The sequence below is a fragment of the Marmota monax genome, unplaced genomic scaffold (genome assembly GCF_021218885.2).
Source record: "Marmota monax isolate L192 unplaced genomic scaffold, Marmota_monax_Labrador192_F-V1.1 WCK01_AAM20220418_F8-fsc00569, whole genome shotgun sequence".
Lineage (NCBI taxonomy): Eukaryota > Metazoa > Chordata > Mammalia > Rodentia > Sciuridae > Marmota > Marmota monax.
The window spans coordinates 154,695-174,140 of NW_026694722.1; the positions used below are offsets into that span (position 1 = coordinate 154,695).

The following is a 19,446-nucleotide window of genomic DNA, read 5'->3' on the forward strand; positions in this document are numbered from 1 at the left end:
TTTTTTTTTTGATACCAAGGATTGAACCCAAGGTCCTTAATCATTGAGCCACATCCCAGTCCTTTTTATTTTTTATTTTGAGACAGGGTCTCACTAAGTTACATAGAGCCTCACTAAATTGCTTAGGCTGGCCTTGAACTTGTGATCCTCCTGTCTCAGCCTCCCTGAGCCTCTGGGATTGCAGGTATATACCACCTTGACAAAAACAAGTTTTTTAAAAAATCCTTGGACTAGATGATCCATAGAATATTAACATGCTGTGGCCCATGGTTCATTTGGAACCCTGATTGCTGCCCTCCTACCCAACAGGGCCTCCTGCAAGCCTCTGTTGAAGAGGCAAGTGAAGGCATTGGGGGAAAGAGGAGGTGGGCAAGGACATGTCCAGTGGCTCTTGGCTGCCCAGGACTTTTCTCTATGCTCACAGCAGAGAGGTCTCCTGAGGAGAGGTTCCCTCCTCATTGTGATCGGCAAGGCCTGGACTGACACTGTGCCCTCAGGCCCTCAGGAGTCTTGCATCTCCATGAGGTCCCCCTGGGACAGGATGTGCTGCAGCAGCCCATTCACCACATCCAGGGACTCGTCCTTCTCCAGCACGATGTCATAGGACTCCAGGTAGCGCTGCCGCTGCTCCTCCACCTGCACAGGGAAGCAGACCAAGAGTCCCCAAGACGCCTTGTCTAGGCCTCTTACTCCAGAGTGGGGGGCCAGGGAGGAGGCCACACAAGCACAGCTCCCAGCCCCCTTTCCAAAGTCTGAGGAGTTCAAGGTTAAGGGTTTGTTCTTTGAAGACAGAAAGGCTGCCTTAATTAACCCTCAGCCAGAGTCAAAAGGTCAATATCAAGGGTGAAAATCAAAAGCCCAGATGTTACCTCTAATCAATCTGGGCTGAGTTGTTTTTTTGGCTGGGTTTTTTTTTTTTTTTTTTTTTTTTTTTTGTACCAGGGATTGAACCCCAGGGTACTTAACCACTGAGCCACATCTCCAGCCTTTTATATTTTTTAATTAATTTTTTTTTTAGTTGTAGATGTACACAATACATTTGTTTTATTTTTATGTGGTGCTGAGGACCCAACCCAGTGTCTCCCATGTGCTACGCAAGTGCTCTACCACTGAGCCCTAACTCCAGCCCAATATTTTTTTAATGTAGACAGGGTCTCGCAAAATTGCTTAGGGCCTTACTAAATTTCTGAGGCTGGCTTTGAACTTGTGCTTCTCCTGCTTTAGCCCCCCAGCAATGGGATTCCAGGCATGTGCTAGGAGTTTTTGTATGGCTCAAACATTTGTGGGCTCCAGCATCTGCTGGGGAGGTACAGCACTCTGGTACCTTTGCACCAGATATAATTTTTCTTTTCTAAATCAGAAAAGAAAAATTATATCTTAATTATCTTAATTATAAGCTCATGGTCAGAATACCAAAGACTGGCATCTCAATCACGCCCCTTAGGTCTGATTTAGGAGGACTGGTAATCAGCCCCACCCTCTCCTAAACTACATTAACTTGGGCAAGTTCACCATAAACTCCTTGACTTGGTTTCCTTATCTGTAAAATCCCAGTCACTACCTCAGAGGGTTGCTGGAAGGACTAAATGGGGTAATGTCTGTGACATGCTTAGAACAGTGCCTGACACACACAGTCACACAGGCCAGTTCGATGTTCTCTCTCAACTCCTGTGTCAGGCCACGTGTGCATTTGTGATTACTAGGGATCTTCTTCATTTCCTATGAGACTATGTGTTCTAGGGGAATATGGCTTGAGTCTTACCTCGGCACCCCTAAACTTTCCACAGTGTCTGGCACGTAGAAGGTGTTCCAAAGCATTTTTTAGTAGAAATTCAAGGAGAAAGCGATGTGGGCAGGAGGCCTTGGCCCCTACCTACCTTGTCGTTTAGGAAGCCAATCTTGAGAATGTTCTCCACTCCAGGAACCCCATCGGCCATAGTGAGGTCCCCCATGGAGTCTCCAAGCAGGAGGATGTTGGTCTTGCCCTGAAGCTGCTGGAAGTAACTGGAGTTCTGACACGCGGAACTGTTCTTATTGTAGGTGTGTATGAGCTGGCCCTTGAATCCCTGTAGAAAACCCTAAAAAACCAAGAGACAGGTAGCAGGGACCCATGGAGTGCCAGCTTTCCATTCTGTCACAGAGGAAAGGAAATCCTGCAAGCTATAGATAATGCTCAAACTTTTTACTGTACCCTAGAATGGTGGTGGGTCCCAGATTTGGTCTTTTGTTGTTATTGTTGTTGTTTTTATTATACTGGGGATCAAACCAGGGGTACTTGACTATCACTGAGCTACATTCTTAGCTCCTTTTTATTTTTTATTTTGAGTCAAGTTGTCCTCAAACTTACAATCCTCCTGCCTCAGCCTCCTGAATCGCTGGGATTATAGGCATGAGCCATCATGCCTGGCATGGCTTGTTTTTCATAAATAAAATTTTACTGGAACACAGCCACACTCATTTGTTCACTTACTAACAATGGCTGCATTTTCTGCCAAAATTGCAAAGTTGAGAGTAGTTAAAATGGAGACCACAGTGCTCCAAAAGCCTAAGATACTTACTACCTTGCCTTTATAGGAAAAATTTGTGACTGATGATTTAAACTAGCATAGGCAGCTATAATGTACCAATTAAAAAAATGTGGAACTGGGGTTGTGGCTCCACACTTGCCTAGCATGTGCAAGGCTCTGGGTTCAATCCTCAGGACCACATAAAAATAAAATAAATAAAATAAAAATTATTTAAAAAATTAAAAATGTGGAAAAAATAAACTAAAAAAAATATTGTAAAAAAATAGGGCTGGGGTTGTGGCTCAGTGGTAGAATGCTTAACTAGCACGTGTGAGGCACTGGGTTCAATCCTCAGCACCACATAAATATAAATAAATAAATAAATAAAAATAAATAATAAAGGTGTTGTGTCCATTTACAACTAAAAATAAATTTATAAATAAATAAATAAACAAACTAGAGGGGCCATCAAATATTGTTGATTATCTCTTTTGATAGAAGCTGCAATATAGGGGCTGGGATTGTGGCTCAGCGGTAGATCGCTCATCTAGCACGTGGGAGGTCCTGGGTTGGATCCTCAGCACCACATAAAAGTAAAAAAAAAAAATGCAATAAAAGATATTTTGTCCAGTTACAACTAAAAAAATTAAACAGCTGCAATATAAATGCTATTCATGGGAATGTAGATCTGATTCAGTGGTAGTGCACTTGCTTAGTATGTGCAAGGCCAGGCCTAGGACCCGTCCCCAACAGAGCAAGAGGGAAAAAAGAAGAGGAAAATGCCATTCAGGACATGAGTGTGTACCGCTCAGCTGCAGGCCATGTCCTAACCACAGGTCAAGGTGCTAAAAATTCTAGCCACTGATTTGTGTTTCCTTTTGGTAGTACTGAGGAGTAAACTCAAAACTTTATACATGTAAGGCAACTCCACCACTAAGCTACATCCCCAACCTTTTTACTATTTTTTTTTTTTTTTTTTTTGAGACAGGGTTTCCTAAATTGCCTTGTTTGGCTTTGGACTTTTAATCCTCCTGCCTCAACCTCCCAAGTAGCTTGGATCAGAGGTGTGCACCACTGTGCCTGGCTTCAGTCACTGTTTTTAAGGGGAAGAAATCAGAAAATAGGTGAGTGGGAGCAGGCCACCTACAACCCCAGAAAAAAAATGTCAAAGTCCAAGTCTTTCAATACTTAGAATAGCACAGGATTGATGACAGTGACATAGGACCGAGCTGAACCACACACTAGGTCCCCATGGCAGAGAGCTAACTATTGGCCAAACACTAGAGAGGGTCCTTCAAAAGTAACTGATAAACCAGGAATGGGGATGCACGCCTGGAATCCCAGTAACCTGGGAGGCTGAGGTAGGGGGATTGCAAGTTTGAGGCCAGCCTCAGCAACTTAGTGAGGTCCTAAGCAACTTAGCAAGACCCTGTCTCAAAGTAAAAAGAGCTGGGGATGTAGCTCAGTGGTAAAGCACCTCTGGGTTCAATCCCCAGTACCAAAATAAATAAATAAATAAATAACCACCTGAGGGCAAAGAAGCCAGCTGTCTCCCTTCCCTGCCTCCCCAGGTGGGGGTTAAAATATAGGGTAAAGCAGCCAGGTTGATGGTCCCCACCCCTCTGCTTTTCCCTGCCCAGATGGGATATGGCTCACCTCTTCATTAAAATCCATGTAGTTAGACACAATGTGGATATTGGGGTGAAACACTTCCATCTGTCGGATAATTTCTTCCAGGATATCACCAATGCCCGCAGAAAAGATGAACAGCGGAATGTTGTTACGATAGAGTGTGTTGAAGAATGTCTTATACCCCTCCCTGTAAAGAGAAGAAAGAATTCTGAAATGGAGTTGCCTTTGCTACTATTCTTTATCTTCTACTTGGGCTAGGTATTTTTTATAATTTTCATTGTTTTAAAAACATTTTAAATTGAGGTACACAATGTATACAGAAAGTGATTATGTACTTGCTGAATGAATTTTCACAGATGTATACGTCCAGGAAACTCTAATCAGATCAAGGTTCCCTCAAGGGCCCTCTCAGTTAATACTACCCTCCCCCTGCATCTGACTTCATATCACCACTGATTAACTTTGCCCGTCCTTGAACTTCATATAAAGGGATTCAGCCAGGTACAAATAAGCACACCTATAATCCCAGCAACTCCAGAGGCTGAGGCAGGAGGATCATAAATTCAAGGCCAGCCTCACCAATTTAGCAAGGCTCCAAGCAACTTAGTGAGACCCTGTCTCAAAATAGAAAATAAAAAGAGCTCAGTGTAGCTCAGTGATAAAGCACCTCTGAGTTCAATCCACAGTACCGAAAAAAAAAAAAAAAAGGTGGGGAAGATTTAAGATTCATACAGAATATACTCTTTTGCTCTGGCTTATTTTGTTTAACATACTGTCTGTATGGTTTATCCATTTTCTGTTTGTCTGTCTACTTTTAGGTACTGTGAATTTAACACAGGGGTCTTGCTGAGTTGCTTAGGACCTCACCAAGTTGCTGAGATGGGTTTCAAGCTTGTGATTCTCCTGTCTCAGCCTCTCTAGTCACTGGGTGATTTGCCTATGGTGAGTAGTTTGTTCCTGTCACTGCTGTGCTGAAAATATTATTCCATCATATAATTGTGCTTCAATTTGTTTATTCAGCTTCCTGTTGATAGACAACTGAGATGTCGTCAGATTTCAGTATTATGAATAAGCCCTGTGCATGTCCTGTGGTGTTCACTCACTGCTCTTGGACATTTACCTGGGAGAGGGACTGTTGAAACAACAAGAGAGGCCAATATTATTTTGCTACTGATCATGCACTGGGCAGCTCTCCTGGGACACCTTCACTGGGGCCCCTCCACATTCATCTCATTCTTTTCTGGTCTGCACATATCTCTACTCTCCTGCTGTTTCAGGAGCTAGCCTCTCTCCCCAGTAAGGACTGCCGACCTTTGAGGGCAGGTACTGATGTCTGCTCCTGTCTCGGGGGGGCTCCCATCCCTGCTCCAGGAAAGAAAGTTCCAGCAGAGACAGCTGCTTGGTGAAGGATAGTGATGATAAAGGTCCTGGCTTAGCAACTCTCATGTCTGGGTAAAGAACAGCAGTCACCCAGGGGGACTCCAGAAATCTTTACCATCAAAAAACAGAAAAAAAAGAGCTGGACTCTAGGAGATGGAGCGCTGGCATTTTGCACTGCCTCCACTGGAGATGGCTCCATGGCCAGGACTCCTTGACTCCCAGCTACTAACTCTGCTCCACTCCTTCCCAGCCTCCTTTGCATAAGCAAAACTGCTTCAGACTGAGTTTACTGTTTTGTTTTGAGTTCTAGAGCTGGAACCCAGGGTCTTGCACGTGTGAGGCATGCCCCGAGAGTGCAAAGCAGTTCTGGAGAGTCTGGTGAAGCAAGCGTTTCCAGGGCAAGAAGCTCACCTGAGCATGGCGGTGGACTCCCCGACCACCTGCGCTATCTGACGCTTCTGAATCCTCTGCTGACACAGGAGGTTGTGCGCTTTGGTCCACCTAAGAGCAACACCCCACGAAATTCCAAGTCATCCACGGACATCAAGGGCCCTTTCCCTTCACAGAACCAAGTCCCCTCTAACGCCGACAGCCTCACCCTTTTCCACAGAGTCATTTCCTGAAGGATTGTGGCCATCCTTAAAAGGAAGAGGGCAGGAAGGCAGCATAAGGGAGGCAGAGCTGGGGTGGGGGGGCTGTTAGCTGTGAAAGCGGAAGCCTTTCCAGACCCTGTCCTCTGTGACCCTCCTCTCTGGAGATGCTGCCCAGGATGCACGGTTCCAAGGCAGGGTTGCTGTGGCTTGAATGTGCCCCCCAAAGTTAATTTTTTGAAAACTTGATCCCCAAGGCAGAGATGCTGGGAGGCTCTGGCCTCATGAATGGATTAATGCCATTATTATGGGAGTGGGTTCCTCATACAGGGACAAGTCCAGCCCCCTCTTGATCTCTGTCTCTCTTGCCCTCTTTTTGCGCTTTCTCCCTGGGATGATGCGGCAGGAAAGCCCTCATCAGACACTGGCACCTTGACCCTAGACTTCCCGGCCTCCAGAACAGTGAGCCGATATGTTTCCATTCACCTTAAGTTGCCTAGTCTGTGGTGTTCTGTTACAGCAGCACAAAACAGACCAAGACAGGGACATTTCCCCAACAGGCCACCAAACCAATGGATTTCTAACTTTTTCCAAGGATTCTTTGAGGGCCTCCACTCTAGCAGACACAGGAAGTCCTGGTGTATATGGACAGTTTGTTCTACTAGCTGGGCTAATGGCATTACAGCTAAAACCTCAGTAAGATGAAGGAGCTGTCAATTCATCAAAGCTCTGGAAGAACACTCGCAGCCCAGCCCTGCCCACCTTCAGGGCCCAGGAACATCTCTCACCAGCGCCACTTACCATTCTACCATATGAGGCAACTTCTCTTTGATGGATCGGTGTGGGTCAATCTCAATTGGGTAGTAGTGGTGATACAGCGCCGTGAGCTGGAGACATCCACATGAGTAGGAAAGTCATTAGCACACATCAAGTTTTCCCCCAGCAAAGTCCCACAGCTTAGTGTGAGAGAAAAACTGCTTAGGGGATGCATCCTTGTGTAAAGGGTGTTAGTTTTTGTGTGGGGACACGTCAGTTACAAGACTCAAGTTTCTCCTCTTTTATTCTCTTACAACACTTGCATCTACCTACTTGATAATGTCCGGGGTGAGACTAGACTTGCAGAGCTCCTCTTGCACTCGCCCTGAGAATGAGGTCTAAGAGGCATCAATACAAGGAGCTTTACTCTCCTATAAGAAAGGTATTGAAGCTGGGCGTGCTGGCACATGCCTATAATCCCAGAGCTCTGGAGGCTCAGGCAGGAGGATCATTGAGTTCAAAGCCAGCTTCAGCAACAGTGAGGCGCTAAGAAACTCAGTGAGATCCTGTCTCTAAATAAAATACAAAATAGGGCTGGGGATGTGGCTCAGTGGTTGAGTGCCCCTGAGTTCAATCTCCAATACCAAAAAAAAAAAAAAAAGTGCATTGGAACTTTTTTTTTTTGACTGATGTTATCAATTAGCTAAGTCATCAGGGTAATTCTCAGTTTCTAGAAATGTGGGATGCTTTCTCAGGTGCTAGGCAAGGTGGTTTAAGGAACTATATGAAAAAACACTTTTCATTTCATTTAAATAGTTATGGATTCTCCACCCCCTCTTTGTACTGAGGATGGAACCTAGGGGTGCTCTACCACTGAGCTACGTCCCCATCTTCATCCCTTTTATTTTTTATTTTGAGACAAGGCTGCTGGGGGTGACTCAGCAATAGTGCACTTGCTTAGAATGCCTAAGGCCCTGAGTCAATCCCAGGACTCCCACCAAAAATTTTTAAAAAGAGAAAGAAGTTCTCAGTGTGTGTTTTTTGGAGTACAAAAACATTTTCTTTTTCTTTCTTTCTTTGGTACCAGGGATTGAACCCAGGAGCACTTAACCATTGAGCCACATCCCCAGCCTTTTTTTATATTTTATTTTGAGACAGGGTCTCACTAAATTGCTCAGGGCCTTGCCAAGTTTCTGAGGCTGCCTTTGAACCTATAATCCTCTTACTTCATCCTCCCAAGCCACTGGGATTACAGGCATATGCCACTGTGCCCAGCAAGAACATTTTTCTAAAAGTATATTAGGACTCAGAAGATCATACATATGTGTGGAGTTTTTTGTTGTTGTTGTTGTTGTTGTTGTTTTTGTTTGTTTGTTTGTTTTGGTGTGATTTAGATCATCTCAAAAAAAAAAAAAGATTGGGGAACTGGGGATGTAGTTCAGTGATAGAGTACCACCAGTACTGCAAAATAAAAAGTAAAAAATAAAATAAAGTGTTATCTATAAATCACTGCCCATCTTAATAAGAAGTAATCATCTCCAAGTACTGGAAAGGCATGCATGAGAGCTTTGGTTTGATCCCCAGCACTGCAAGAAAAAAGGAAAAAGAAAAAAAAGGAATATTGGAAGAATTGATGAATGATGAGACACTAAGAGACCCAGTTAGAATGCAATTTAGTGAATAATGAAGTGGAACTAAATGATAAAGTCATTCACCCAAAAGAGCTCATCGACCTATCAAAGTGCAGGAGGGTTAAACAATATAACATTCAAGTCTCTTATAATAGCATAATGTCTATATTCCAACCATCCATCATCCTATGTCTCAGCCAATAGGGAAAAGCTGTCCTCGTGTATTAAGACAAGATCCACATGAGCATAAAAATTTTTAAAAGAATTCATTCCTAAGATCTCTATGCTGGATTCTGGTTCTAATCAGGAGGCACTGAAGTAGCACATGATATCCATTTCTGAGCAAAGAAAGAGCGACCCACCTCTTTCCGACACTCCTCACTGATGATCTTGCTGTTATCCAGAATATCTGGAAAAACATGAAACTCCTTTTACTTGCTCCTTAGAAGCTGTCATCTTGTCAAGCCCAACCAAGCAAGCTAGAATATGACTTACTGTAAGAAGAAGGGCATCGCTTTCCATTATATGAAAACCTGCTCAAGGTCATGTCAAAATCAGAAATCACCTAAGAGGCAAAAGAGAAGTGCTGATGCCTAAATAGGCACTTTCTACTGTGGCCCTGCCTCAGCCTCCGGGTAAGAGTGAACTTGCTTAGAATGCATAAGGCCCTGGGTCAATCCCAGGACTCCCACCATTAGAAGTCTAATCAGCCCAATGGCCAGCCTCGGGGCAAAACCCTGGGAGAGTTAGGGAGGGATAGAGAGGGAGGGGAAGAGGTGATCCTCATCCTCACACCCTAAAGGAAAGCCCAGTCTCCTGGAGGGGTGTGTGTGTGCGCGAGTGTGTGTGTGCGTGTGCGTGTGTGTGCGTGTGTGCACGCGTGTGCATGCTGACTTTCGATGGCATCCTCCCAGTGCATGGGTTCCTTCCTAAAGCGCCTTCACCTTACCTAGTGGGGACCCCGCTGGGCTTGTAGTGCGTGGCCGGGGAAGGCCCAGGTCCTGGTGCGGGGTGTTTTCGAGGGAGGGGCAAGAACACCTTGAGACGTTTGTAATCTGTTTCGGGACAGCAGGGTCCCCCCGAGGGCGACCCTACCTGCCGCCCTCAGGCCCTCGGGGCGCTGCGCGACGCCCGCCGCGGGGCAGGAGCCCTCCCTCCGCGGGGCAGCTCCACTGTACCTGCAGCCGCTCGCCCCCGCCCCTGCGGAGCGCGCCCACGATCTCCAGCACCCGCCCGGGCTGCCGCATCCGGACCGTGGCCTTCTTCAGGGTGCTCACCTGTCCCAAGACCCGAGAGAACCGCTGACCCGGGCGCCGCGCCGAGCCCCAGGGAGCAGGGCTTGCCCCGGCGCCGCGCCGCGACTTCCGCAGCCCGCCGGGGACCTGGGGGCGCCGCGGGGACAAGGGCCCGCTGCTGCACACGGGGCGCTCCCCCGAGCCTCACCTCTTCCGCCATCTCGCGGGTGGCCTGGTCCGTGACACGAGAGACGACTGCCGCCCCGCGTCCGCACTGCGCAGGCGTCGTCCCCAGCCGTCCGCGCGGCTGCCTCCCGGGCCTGGGAGCTTTGGCTGGGGCGCCGGCAGGAGCAACTGGTGGCGAGTTCTATCGGGAGGAGGAGGGGGAGGGTCTCAAGATCCTGGGGTCACGTGCGTGGGCTGGGCTGTCATGGGGCCTTATGTGACTCTGCACTCTTTGGAGCAACGCTCTGGCAAGAGTGGTCATTTCCTGGCCTAAAGTTTGCAAGAGGAACAAAACCGACGGGTGGGAGGGGATAGGAAGGTGCCACCAAGTGAATACTGTTAAACCATCCTCAGTTGGGCCCCTCCTCGTCACGGAAGAAAGTGAGCGACTAACACAACTAGGATGCAGGGAGACCTTGGGCAGTTGGGCAGCATGGAATTCAATCATTTTTTGCTAGGCATGGTGTGCATGCCTATAATCTCAGAGACTCTGGAGGCTGAGGCAGGAGGATCACAAATTTGAGGACAGCCTCAACAATTTACAAAAGCCTTGAGCAATTTAAGGAGTCCCTGTCTCAAAAAATACAATTAAATTAAAAGGACTGAGGATGTGACTCAGTGAAAGTGCCCCTGGGTTCAATCCGCAGTACAAAAACAAAAGAAAGAAAAAAGAAATTAATCAGCTTCACTGCTCCCTTCTGCCTCTGCTAACTTGGAGTTCTTTGAACTCAGTGTGCAGGGAGCCCAGTGGGAGCCATGGAAGGTGGATGGATGCTGCAGGGATCAGAACCTGAACAACCTGAAGAGAACAACAGGAAGTAGAATCAAGGAAAACTCTAATATGGCTAATATGGTGTTGGTGCTAACAGTTCTGCTCTGGGTTCAAGGTCATCTGTCTATGAGGTGTGGGGGGCAGGGAGGAAGGAGGGAGGAAGGAAGGGGCAGGGACAGGAGGGAGTTCCAGAACCTGAGAGCACAATCCTGAGAGTGATCTCACTGCGGGCCCAGGATTCTGGAACTTGTGCTGCCTGATGGGCCCTATATGAAAGATGTAGTAGGGAAAAGGAGCGACAGCTGGCTAAAGGGGCCCCCCACAACCCTCCCCGACACCCCAGGAGAGCAGCCTCTCTCCGCTGGTCCCAGGGTGCCATGGAGATGGAGAGCACAACGGCCTCCACTCGGTTCCACCAGCCTCACATGGAGAGGAAGATGAGCGCGATGACCTGTGAGATCTTCAATGAACTTCGGCTAGAGGGCAAGCTCTGCGACGTGGTCATCAAGGTCAATGGCTTTGAGTTCAATGCCCACAAGAACATCCTCTGTAGCTGCAGTTCCTATTTTAGGTATTAACAGGGTGCTGAACTAAGAAGGGGGAAATTGGGCTCCTCTTGAGGCCTTTTGCGGTTCTCCATTCACCATCTCTGAAATTTAGGGATGTCAGAGCTCTGGGCTCCTCTAGCTTGGTTCCTGTCTGCAGCAGAGATACAACTTAGGCCCAAAGCCTCTTTTCTCTGATTTTCATCTTGAGGTCAACCAACTTCTGGTGGACCATGTGATTTCTTCCTTGATTCTCACCCGAATTAACCTTTAGTTAGACTCCCATACTGGATTTCCTACTTAGATTCAGGTGGCAATGCTACTCCAGGTGAACCTTTTGTCCCTGTCCCAGTACAGACCATTTAAAATAGGGTGTTAAGCCAGGTGCAGTGGCACATGCTTGTAATTCCAACAACTCGGGAGGCTGAGGCAGGAGGATTGCAAATTCAAGGCCAGCCTCAGCAACTTAGGGAGTCACTATCTCAGAAAAATTTCTAAAGGGTTAGAGATGTAACTCAGTGGTAGAGTGCTTGCTTAGCATGGGCCAGGTCCTGGATCCAATCCCCAGTAGTACAAAAAATAAATACATAAACAAAAAAGAAAAATAAAACCCAGGGTTAAATAAACAAGGATGGAGCAGGTGTTAGGCAGAGTCATGCATGCCTACAATCCCAGTGACTCAGGAGGCTGAAGAGGAGGATCTCAAGTTTGAGGCCAGCCTGGGAAATTTATCAAGACCCTCTCTTTTTCTTCTTCTTTTTTTCCTCTTGGTACTGAGGATCAAACCCAGGGCACTTTATTTCTGAGCTACATCCAGAGTCCTTTTTATTTTTTGAGACCTGGTCTTGCTAAATTGATGAGACTGGCCTCAAACTTGCAATCCTCCTCCTGCCTCAGCCTTCTGAGTCACTGGAATTATAGGCATGGACCACCATGCCTGACTGCAAGACCCAGTCTCAAAAAAAAAAAAAGTTTGGGATGCAGCTCAATGGTAAATGCTCTTGTTTCCAATCCCTGGTACCAGGCAAAAAAATGGAGGGGATGGGAAGGAGGATGAAGAGAAAGTACCTAGGAAATATTTATCAGAAGAAAAAGGGAGTTTTGACTAGAGTCATTGTAACCCAGGAAGTAGACGAGCTATTTTGTTCATGACCCCGAAAATTTCTTTCTTTTTTTACTCAGAATAGACTCTAGACATTTCACCATTTAACCACTAAGCCACATCCCCAGCCCTTTTAATTTTTTTTTTTTCCATCGAGACAGGGTCGCTTTTAGTTGCATAGGGCTTCACTAGTTTGCTGAGGCTGGCTTTGAACTTGTAATCCTCCTGCCTCGCTCAGCCTCTTGAGCCATTGGGGTTACACTCATGTGCCACTGTGCCTGGCCATGACCTGAAAATTTCTGAGTAATCTGCTCCAGTGAAGAAATGATAAATGTGTTCCACCTGTTGCTGAATATTCTCACTCACTTAAACCCTACAGCAGGGCCCCAGAAAGACCAGATACGAAATATTGAAGCTCTGTAAGCCGTGGAGTATCTGTTGCAACTATTTGGCCCAGCATTTACATTGTGCAGGCAGCCACAGACAGCTCTAAATGAAGGGACGTGGCTGCACCCCAACAAAATTATTTATGGACACTAATGTTTTAATTTTCAGGTGTCACAAACATTCTTTTGGTTTTTTCCTACTGACCATTTAAAAATGCAAAAACAACAACCACAGCAAAAACCCTTAACTTGTGGGCAGGACAAAAACAAGAGGTGGATGGATTTGGCACAAAGCCTGTGTTTGCAGAATTTGATCTCTCCAGGTGCAGCTACTCCAGAGCAGCTACTCTGGAGGCTAAGGCAGGAGGATCACTAGGGACAGCCTGGGCAACTTAGTGAGACCCTGTATCAACATAAAAAATAAAAAAAGATTGGATATGTCAGAGCATCCCTTGCTTAAACCCCAATACTATAGGGGAGAATAAAAGAATTCTATCTCTAAGCCGATACTCCACTAAACTGCTTAGAAAAAAAGGAACAAAATATATTAGAGCAAGAATTCTATCTTGTTCTAGGTAAAAAGTACCTAGTTACACAGTAGGAGTCCAATACATAATTGTAGGATAGTGGTCATTTTATTCAATATTTATTGAGTAACTATTTTGTGCTATTATGGATACTGGAAAGAAAAACATGAATAAAAAACATTCCTGTTTTCATGAACCTTACTATCTAGTTGGGGAAAAAGGCATTGGAATGAGTAAAACACATGTCCAATTATAAGTGCTAGGGGAAAAAAGAAGGAAGATGGGGACTCTGGATTGCAATTTTAGATAGGATTGTCAGAGAAGGCCTTGCTGACAAGGTAATGTTGGTAAAGGCTTCAAGGGGATGAGGGAGAGAGAAAGATGGAGATATGGGGACTCTACCAGGCATAGGGAATAGCAGTAGGAAAGGAGAATTACCCCTGATGCTCCAAGAACAGCAGGGAGGTGGACAGGGTTGGAACAGAGTGGGGAAAAGTGGGAGAAATGGGGCAGAGTGGTTCAGATCTCAGAGGGATAAGTGTGTAAGTACTTTGCGTTTCACTCTAAGTAAGAAGGGAAGTCAGGGGAAAGTTTTGAATGGAAGAGCAACATAAACTCTTCTAAGGATCACTGTGGCTGCTGGGCTGAGACTATAATGCTGGAGGGTCAGGGGCAGAAGAAATATCAAATAGGTTATTCCAAATAGTCTGGGTAAAAGATGGCGATGGCTTGGACCAACCAGGTAGCAATAAGAGGCAAAGAGTGATCAGATTCTGGGTATATGCTGTTGAATGGTACTTATTTAAGAGGGTATTTATTGCTCAAGTGTAATTTCCTTAAGCCAGATAGAATTTGGGCTGGGTATGGTGATGTACTCCTGTAATCCCCGTGGCTCAGGAGGCTGAGGCAGGAGGATCCCAAGTTCAAAGCCAGCCTGAGCAACTCCGTGGGACCCCACCTCAAAATAACAGATAGATAGATAGATAGATAAAAGGGCTGGAATGTGGCTCAGTGGTTAAGCATTCCTTCCCCTGTTACCAGCATGCCTGGTACCAAAAAAAAAAAAAAAATTGAATTTGGTGTGCAATGGGTTAAGACAGAAGAAGAGAGCCTGGTCTCCCTCCCATTCTAGATTTCAGATTCTCCATCCATAAACTGGGGGAAAAAAAAAAAAAGACCAAGTTATCATGAGGATAAGGAGAGTGGGACCAAAGTCAGTTCCTGGAAAGTTTCTCTCCTTGACTACTGCATAAAGCACTTGTAAGCACTTGTATTTGTCCCACCTTCTCAGGCCAATCCGCTTCCATCATACGGTGCACTATTTAGAAAATGTCCAAACTCAAGAAGAAAAGGGGCTGGGAATGTAGCTCCGTTGGTAAAATGCTGACCTTGCATGCACAATTCCCTGGGTTCAATCCCCAGCACCACAGAAAAGGGGAGATGGGAGACATATATTCTGTGACTGCTAGTTTCTTTTTTTTTTCCAGAGCTTTGTTTACAAGTGGCTGGAACAACACTGAGAAGAAGGTATACAACATTCCTGGCATTTCCCCTGATATGATGAAGCTAATTATTGAATATGCATACACCCGGACCGTGCCTATCACCCCAGACAACGTGGAGAAGCTGCTGGCTGCTGCAGACCAATTTAACATCATGGGTATTGTTAGGGGTTGCTGTGAGTTCCTCAAGTCGGAGCTGTGTCTGGATAATTGTATCGGCATCTGCAAGTTCACGGACTACTACTATTGCCCTGAGCTGAGGCAGAAGGCCTACATGTTCATACTGCACAACTTCGAGGAGATGGTGAAAGTCTCAGCAGAGTTTCTAGAGCTCTCGGTCACTGAACTTAAGGATATCATTGAGAAAGATGAGCTCAACGTCAAACAGGAAGATGCTGTATTTGAGGCCATTTTAAAGTGGATTTCCCATGACCCCCAAAATAGGAAGCAGCACATTTCAGTTTTACTTCCTAAGGTCAAGTTTAGTTATTCTTTGTGAATGCTAATTGCTCACTCCTGATTGATTTATCCCAGAGGAATTGTCCCTAAGAACCACATGCTTATGTGTGACAGATCCAGGGCTCTATTTACATGCACTAAATAGAAGGCATCCCTACTATTGTCTGGAATTTTGCAATTTTCTTTGACATTGCTAGTTCCTTCTACCCCTTATGTTCTTTGGCCAAAATTCTCCTTGGTAGACAGGGAAGGAGAGTCCCTTCAAGGAATTCTAATGGGCCATCTTTCATCCTTTTCCATTTGATGAGTTCCACAAACCCAAGGTACAAGTTGGACTAGAAACCAAATCATGAGTAGTGCACACAGCTTTAGCCAGTTGGTGTGTTTTTTTTTTTTAATTTTAATATTTATTTTTTAGTTTTTGGCGGACACAACATCTTTGTTTGTATGTGGTGCTGAGGATCGAACCTGGGCCGCACGCATGCTAGGCGAGCGCGCTACCGCTTGAGCCACATCCCCAGCCCGCCAGTTGGTGTTGATTAGTGTTATTTTACATATGGAGATAGAGATATTCAATTTCTAAACAATCACCATAGCTTCTTCTGCTCTGATAGTCCTGTTCTGACTCCTTCAGTTACCTTCCATCTAATTCATTCTCAGCATCCAAATGTATGCCTCCTCCCAAAAGCAAATATTTAAACTGAGTTATTCATCTAAAAACAATCCAAAATAACTGCAGCAGTGCCTGTAAAAGAGATCTTAAGTATATAGGATTTTCAGGCACCCTCACCTCATCTGAATGACTCTCTCTGTTTCCTTCTTAGGTTCGCCTGGCCCTAATGCATGCCGAGTACTTCATGAACAATGTTAAGATGAATGACTATGTCAAAGACAGTGAGGAATGCAAGCCAGTCATCATTAATGCCCTGAAGGCCATGTATGATCTAAACATGAACGGACCCTCCAATTCTGACTTCACCAACCCACTCACCAGGCCCCGCCTGCCCTATGCCATCCTATTTGCAATTGGTGGCTGGAGTGGTGGGAGCCCCACCAATGCCATTGAGGCATATGATGCTCGGGCAGACAGATGGGTGAATGTCACTTGCGAGGAAGAGAGTCCTCGTGCCTATCATGGGGCAGCCTATTTGAAAGGCTATGTTTATATCATTGGGGGGTTCGATAGTGTAGACTACTTCAATAGTGTAAAGCGTTTTGATCCAGTTAAGAAAACTTGGCACCAAGTGGCCCCGATGCACTCCAGACGTTGCTATGTCAGCGTGACAGTCCTCAGCAATTTTATATACGCCATGGGAGGATTCGACGGCTACGTGCGTCTCAATACTGCTGAGCGTTATGAGCCAGAGACCAATCAATGGACACTCATCGCCCCCATGCATGAACAAAGGAGCGATGCCAGCGCCACGACACTCTATGGGAAGGTAAAGAACCAGGGTGGGAGGGGAGGCCCGAAACGGGAACAAGCCCAAGAAGTGCTGCTGTTCTTCCCGTGGTGGGGAGGATGGGAAACAAAGTGGCAGGACTCACTGTGCAGTACAGTTATCTTTTGGTTTCCTCAGGGACTGGGACCTCCTGTGGATACTAAAATCCATGAATGTTCAAGTCCCTTATCTAAAGTGCGTATCTTCTGTCCTTCCACATACTTTTTTTTTTTTAACTTTTGGTATTTGGGATTGAACCCAGAGGTGCTTCCCCACGGAGCTACGTCCCCAGCCACCCCTCTTTCTTTTAAATATTTTTTTGGTTGTAGATAGACACAATATCTTTATTTTTTTTTTAGACTTATTTTTATATGGTACTGAGGATTGAACCCAGTGCCTCACACATGGGAAGCAAGTGCTCTACCACTGAGCTACAACCCAGCCCCCCCCCCAGCCCTTTTTAATTTTTATTTTGCAACAGTGTCTCACTAATGTTGCTGAGGCCAGCCTTGAACTTGGCAATCTTCCTGCCTCAGACTCCCGAGCCACTAGGATTGCAGGTGTGTTCGACCATGCCCAACTCCTTCCACATACATTTTTTTTGTTGCGGGGGGGGGAGGTACTGGGGATTGAACTCAGGGGGATTTGACCAGTGAGCCACATCCCCAGCCCTGTTTTGTGTCTTATTTAGAGACAGGATCTCACTGAGTTGCTTAGTGCCTTGCCGTTTCTGAGGCTGGCTTTGAACTTGAGATCCTCCAGTCTCAGCCTCCCAGACACTGGGATTACAGGCACGCTACCACTGCTTTTATGGTACTGAGGATTGAACCTGTGGTGCCCAATCACTGAGCCACATCCCCAGCCCTTTTTATTTTGAGACAGGGTCTTACTAGGTTGCTTAGGGCAAGTTGCTGAAGCTGACCTTGAATTTACAATCCTCTTGCCCCAGCCTCCTGAGCTGCTGGGATTACAGTGTGAGCCACCATGCCAGGCCCTTCCACATACTTTAACTTATAATACCTAATACCATTTAAATGTTATGCAAGTAGTTGTTATGCTGTATTGTTTAGGAATTAATTATAAGAAAACAGTCTGTGTATTTTCATTATAGACACAATTTTTCCCCCCAGTATTTTCAATCCTTGGTTAGTTGCATCCATGGATGTGGAACCCAAGTATACAGAGAGCTGACTGAATTTTCTCCTCAAATGATTGATCATTTGTAACTTTTATGTATCAAAAAGCAATGCATGGCCAGGTGTGGTGGCATATGCTTAGAATTCCAGCATGGGACTCAGGAGGCGAGACAGGAAAATCAGAATTTCATTCCCAGCAATTTACTGAGATCCTGTCTCAAAATAAGAAATAAGTAAAGGCTGGGATATAGCTGAGTTGTAACGAGCTCCTGAGTTCAATCTCCAATTAAAAAACAAAACAATAACCAACCAAAAACACACACAAAAAAACAACCCATGATGCAGCAGCTGCAACCTGTGATTCCAGCTGCTTGGGAGGCCAAGGTAGGAGGATTGCAAGTTTGAGGGCCAGCCTTGGCAACTTAGCAACACCCTGTCTCAAAATAAAACGGGCTGTGGATGAAACTCACTTCCACCTCCAATCCAAAAAAAAAAAAAGAAAAAGCAACGCATGCATATGTAGAAAAATTGATTATACAGACTGGCATTACATATCCCCTGCCACACGCTGATTCTCTCTATTCCCAAGAGCAATTTTAACAGACTCTCAACTCTCTTCATGCAGGTCTACATATGTGGTGGGTTTAATGGAAATGAATGCCTGTTTACAGCAGAAGTGTACAACACTGAGAGTAATCAGTGGACAGTCATAGCACCCATGAGAAGCAGGAGGAGTGGAATAGGTGTAATTGCTTATGGGGAACACGTATATGCGGTAAGTTTGTCTTGTACAAGAAAAATAGATTTTGTTAGCAAACAGGTTTAGTGTACCTTTGGTAAGCATTTGAAAAGAGGGAGGCATGAGATCACTGGTTCTCCCCAAGAGAGGGCTTCGTTTTTTTTGTTTGTTTTGGTACCAGGGATTGAACCCAGGGGCTCTTTACCACTATACCTCCAGCCCTTTTATATTTTTAGAGACAAGATCTCACTAAGTTGCTTAGGGTCTCGCTAAATTGCTGAGGCTGGCTTTGAACTTGTGATCCTCCTGCCTCAGGCTCCCAAGTCACTGGGATTACAGGTGTATCCACCAGGCCCTGAAGTCCCAAGAGGGTTTCCTCAGTGAACAGAAGCAATGGTTACCAGCCAACCATGTTTCTTTTGCAATCCACAGGTAGGTGGTTTTGATGGAGCTAATCGACTTAGAAGTGCAGAAGCCTACAGCCCAGTGGCTAATACTTGGCGTACGATCCCCACTATGTTTAATCCACGTAGCAATTTTGGCATCGAAGTAGTGGATGACCTCTTGTTTGTGGTAGGTGGCTTTAATGGCTTTACCACCACCTTTAATGTTGAGTGCTATGATGAAAAGACCGACGAGTGGTATGATGCTCATGACATGAGTATATACCGCAGTGCTCTGAGCTGCTGTGTGGTACCGGGGCTGGCCAATGTTGGGGAATATGCAGCTAGAAGGGACAACTTCACAGGATTAGCACTGCGAGATGAAGTAAAGTATTCCGCTTCGACAAGTACCCTACCTGTATGAGCCTCTTCATTTAGCTAATAAAAAGTCTAAGCAATAAGAATTAATTCTTTTTTTAAATAAATGCAGTCTTTAA

General features: G+C 45.6%; 2 protein-coding genes across 3 annotated transcripts; one reads left to right on the plus strand and one right to left on the minus strand.

The window, feature by feature from the left end:
- Window positions 1–59: 59 nt before the first annotated feature.
- Nt5c3b (5'-nucleotidase, cytosolic IIIB) lies at window positions 60–10,095 on the minus strand. 2 transcript variants are annotated; one of them, XM_046423976.2, is made up of 9 exons: window positions 9,940–10,095; window positions 9,675–9,773; window positions 8,992–9,061; window positions 8,859–8,905; window positions 6,911–6,996; window positions 5,931–6,020; window positions 4,164–4,326; window positions 1,878–2,078; window positions 60–636 (listed from the first exon to the last, which is right to left on the minus strand). In XM_046423976.2, exons 1-9 carry the CDS (start codon window positions 9,949–9,951, stop codon window positions 502–504), a joined length of 903 nt encoding a protein of 300 aa, XP_046279932.1. In that variant the 5' UTR covers window positions 9,952–10,095; the 3' UTR covers window positions 60–501. The 2 variants fall into 2 exon arrangements, with proteins under 2 accessions (XP_046279932.1, XP_046279933.1); XM_046423977.2 differs by lacking the exons at window positions 9,675–9,773; window positions 9,940–10,095 and adding an exon at window positions 9,774–9,860.
- An 879-nt stretch (window positions 10,096–10,974) lies between these two features.
- Klhl10 (kelch like family member 10) lies at window positions 10,975–19,373 on the plus strand. Its single transcript, XM_046423988.2, has 5 exons — window positions 10,975–11,299; window positions 14,776–15,265; window positions 16,074–16,691; window positions 18,453–18,602; window positions 18,999–19,373. The coding sequence occupies exons 1-5, from the start codon at window positions 11,106–11,108 to the stop codon at window positions 19,371–19,373; spliced, it is 1,827 nt and encodes a 608-aa protein (XP_046279944.1). The 5' UTR covers window positions 10,975–11,105.
- The last annotated feature ends 73 nt before the right edge of the window (window positions 19,374–19,446 follow it).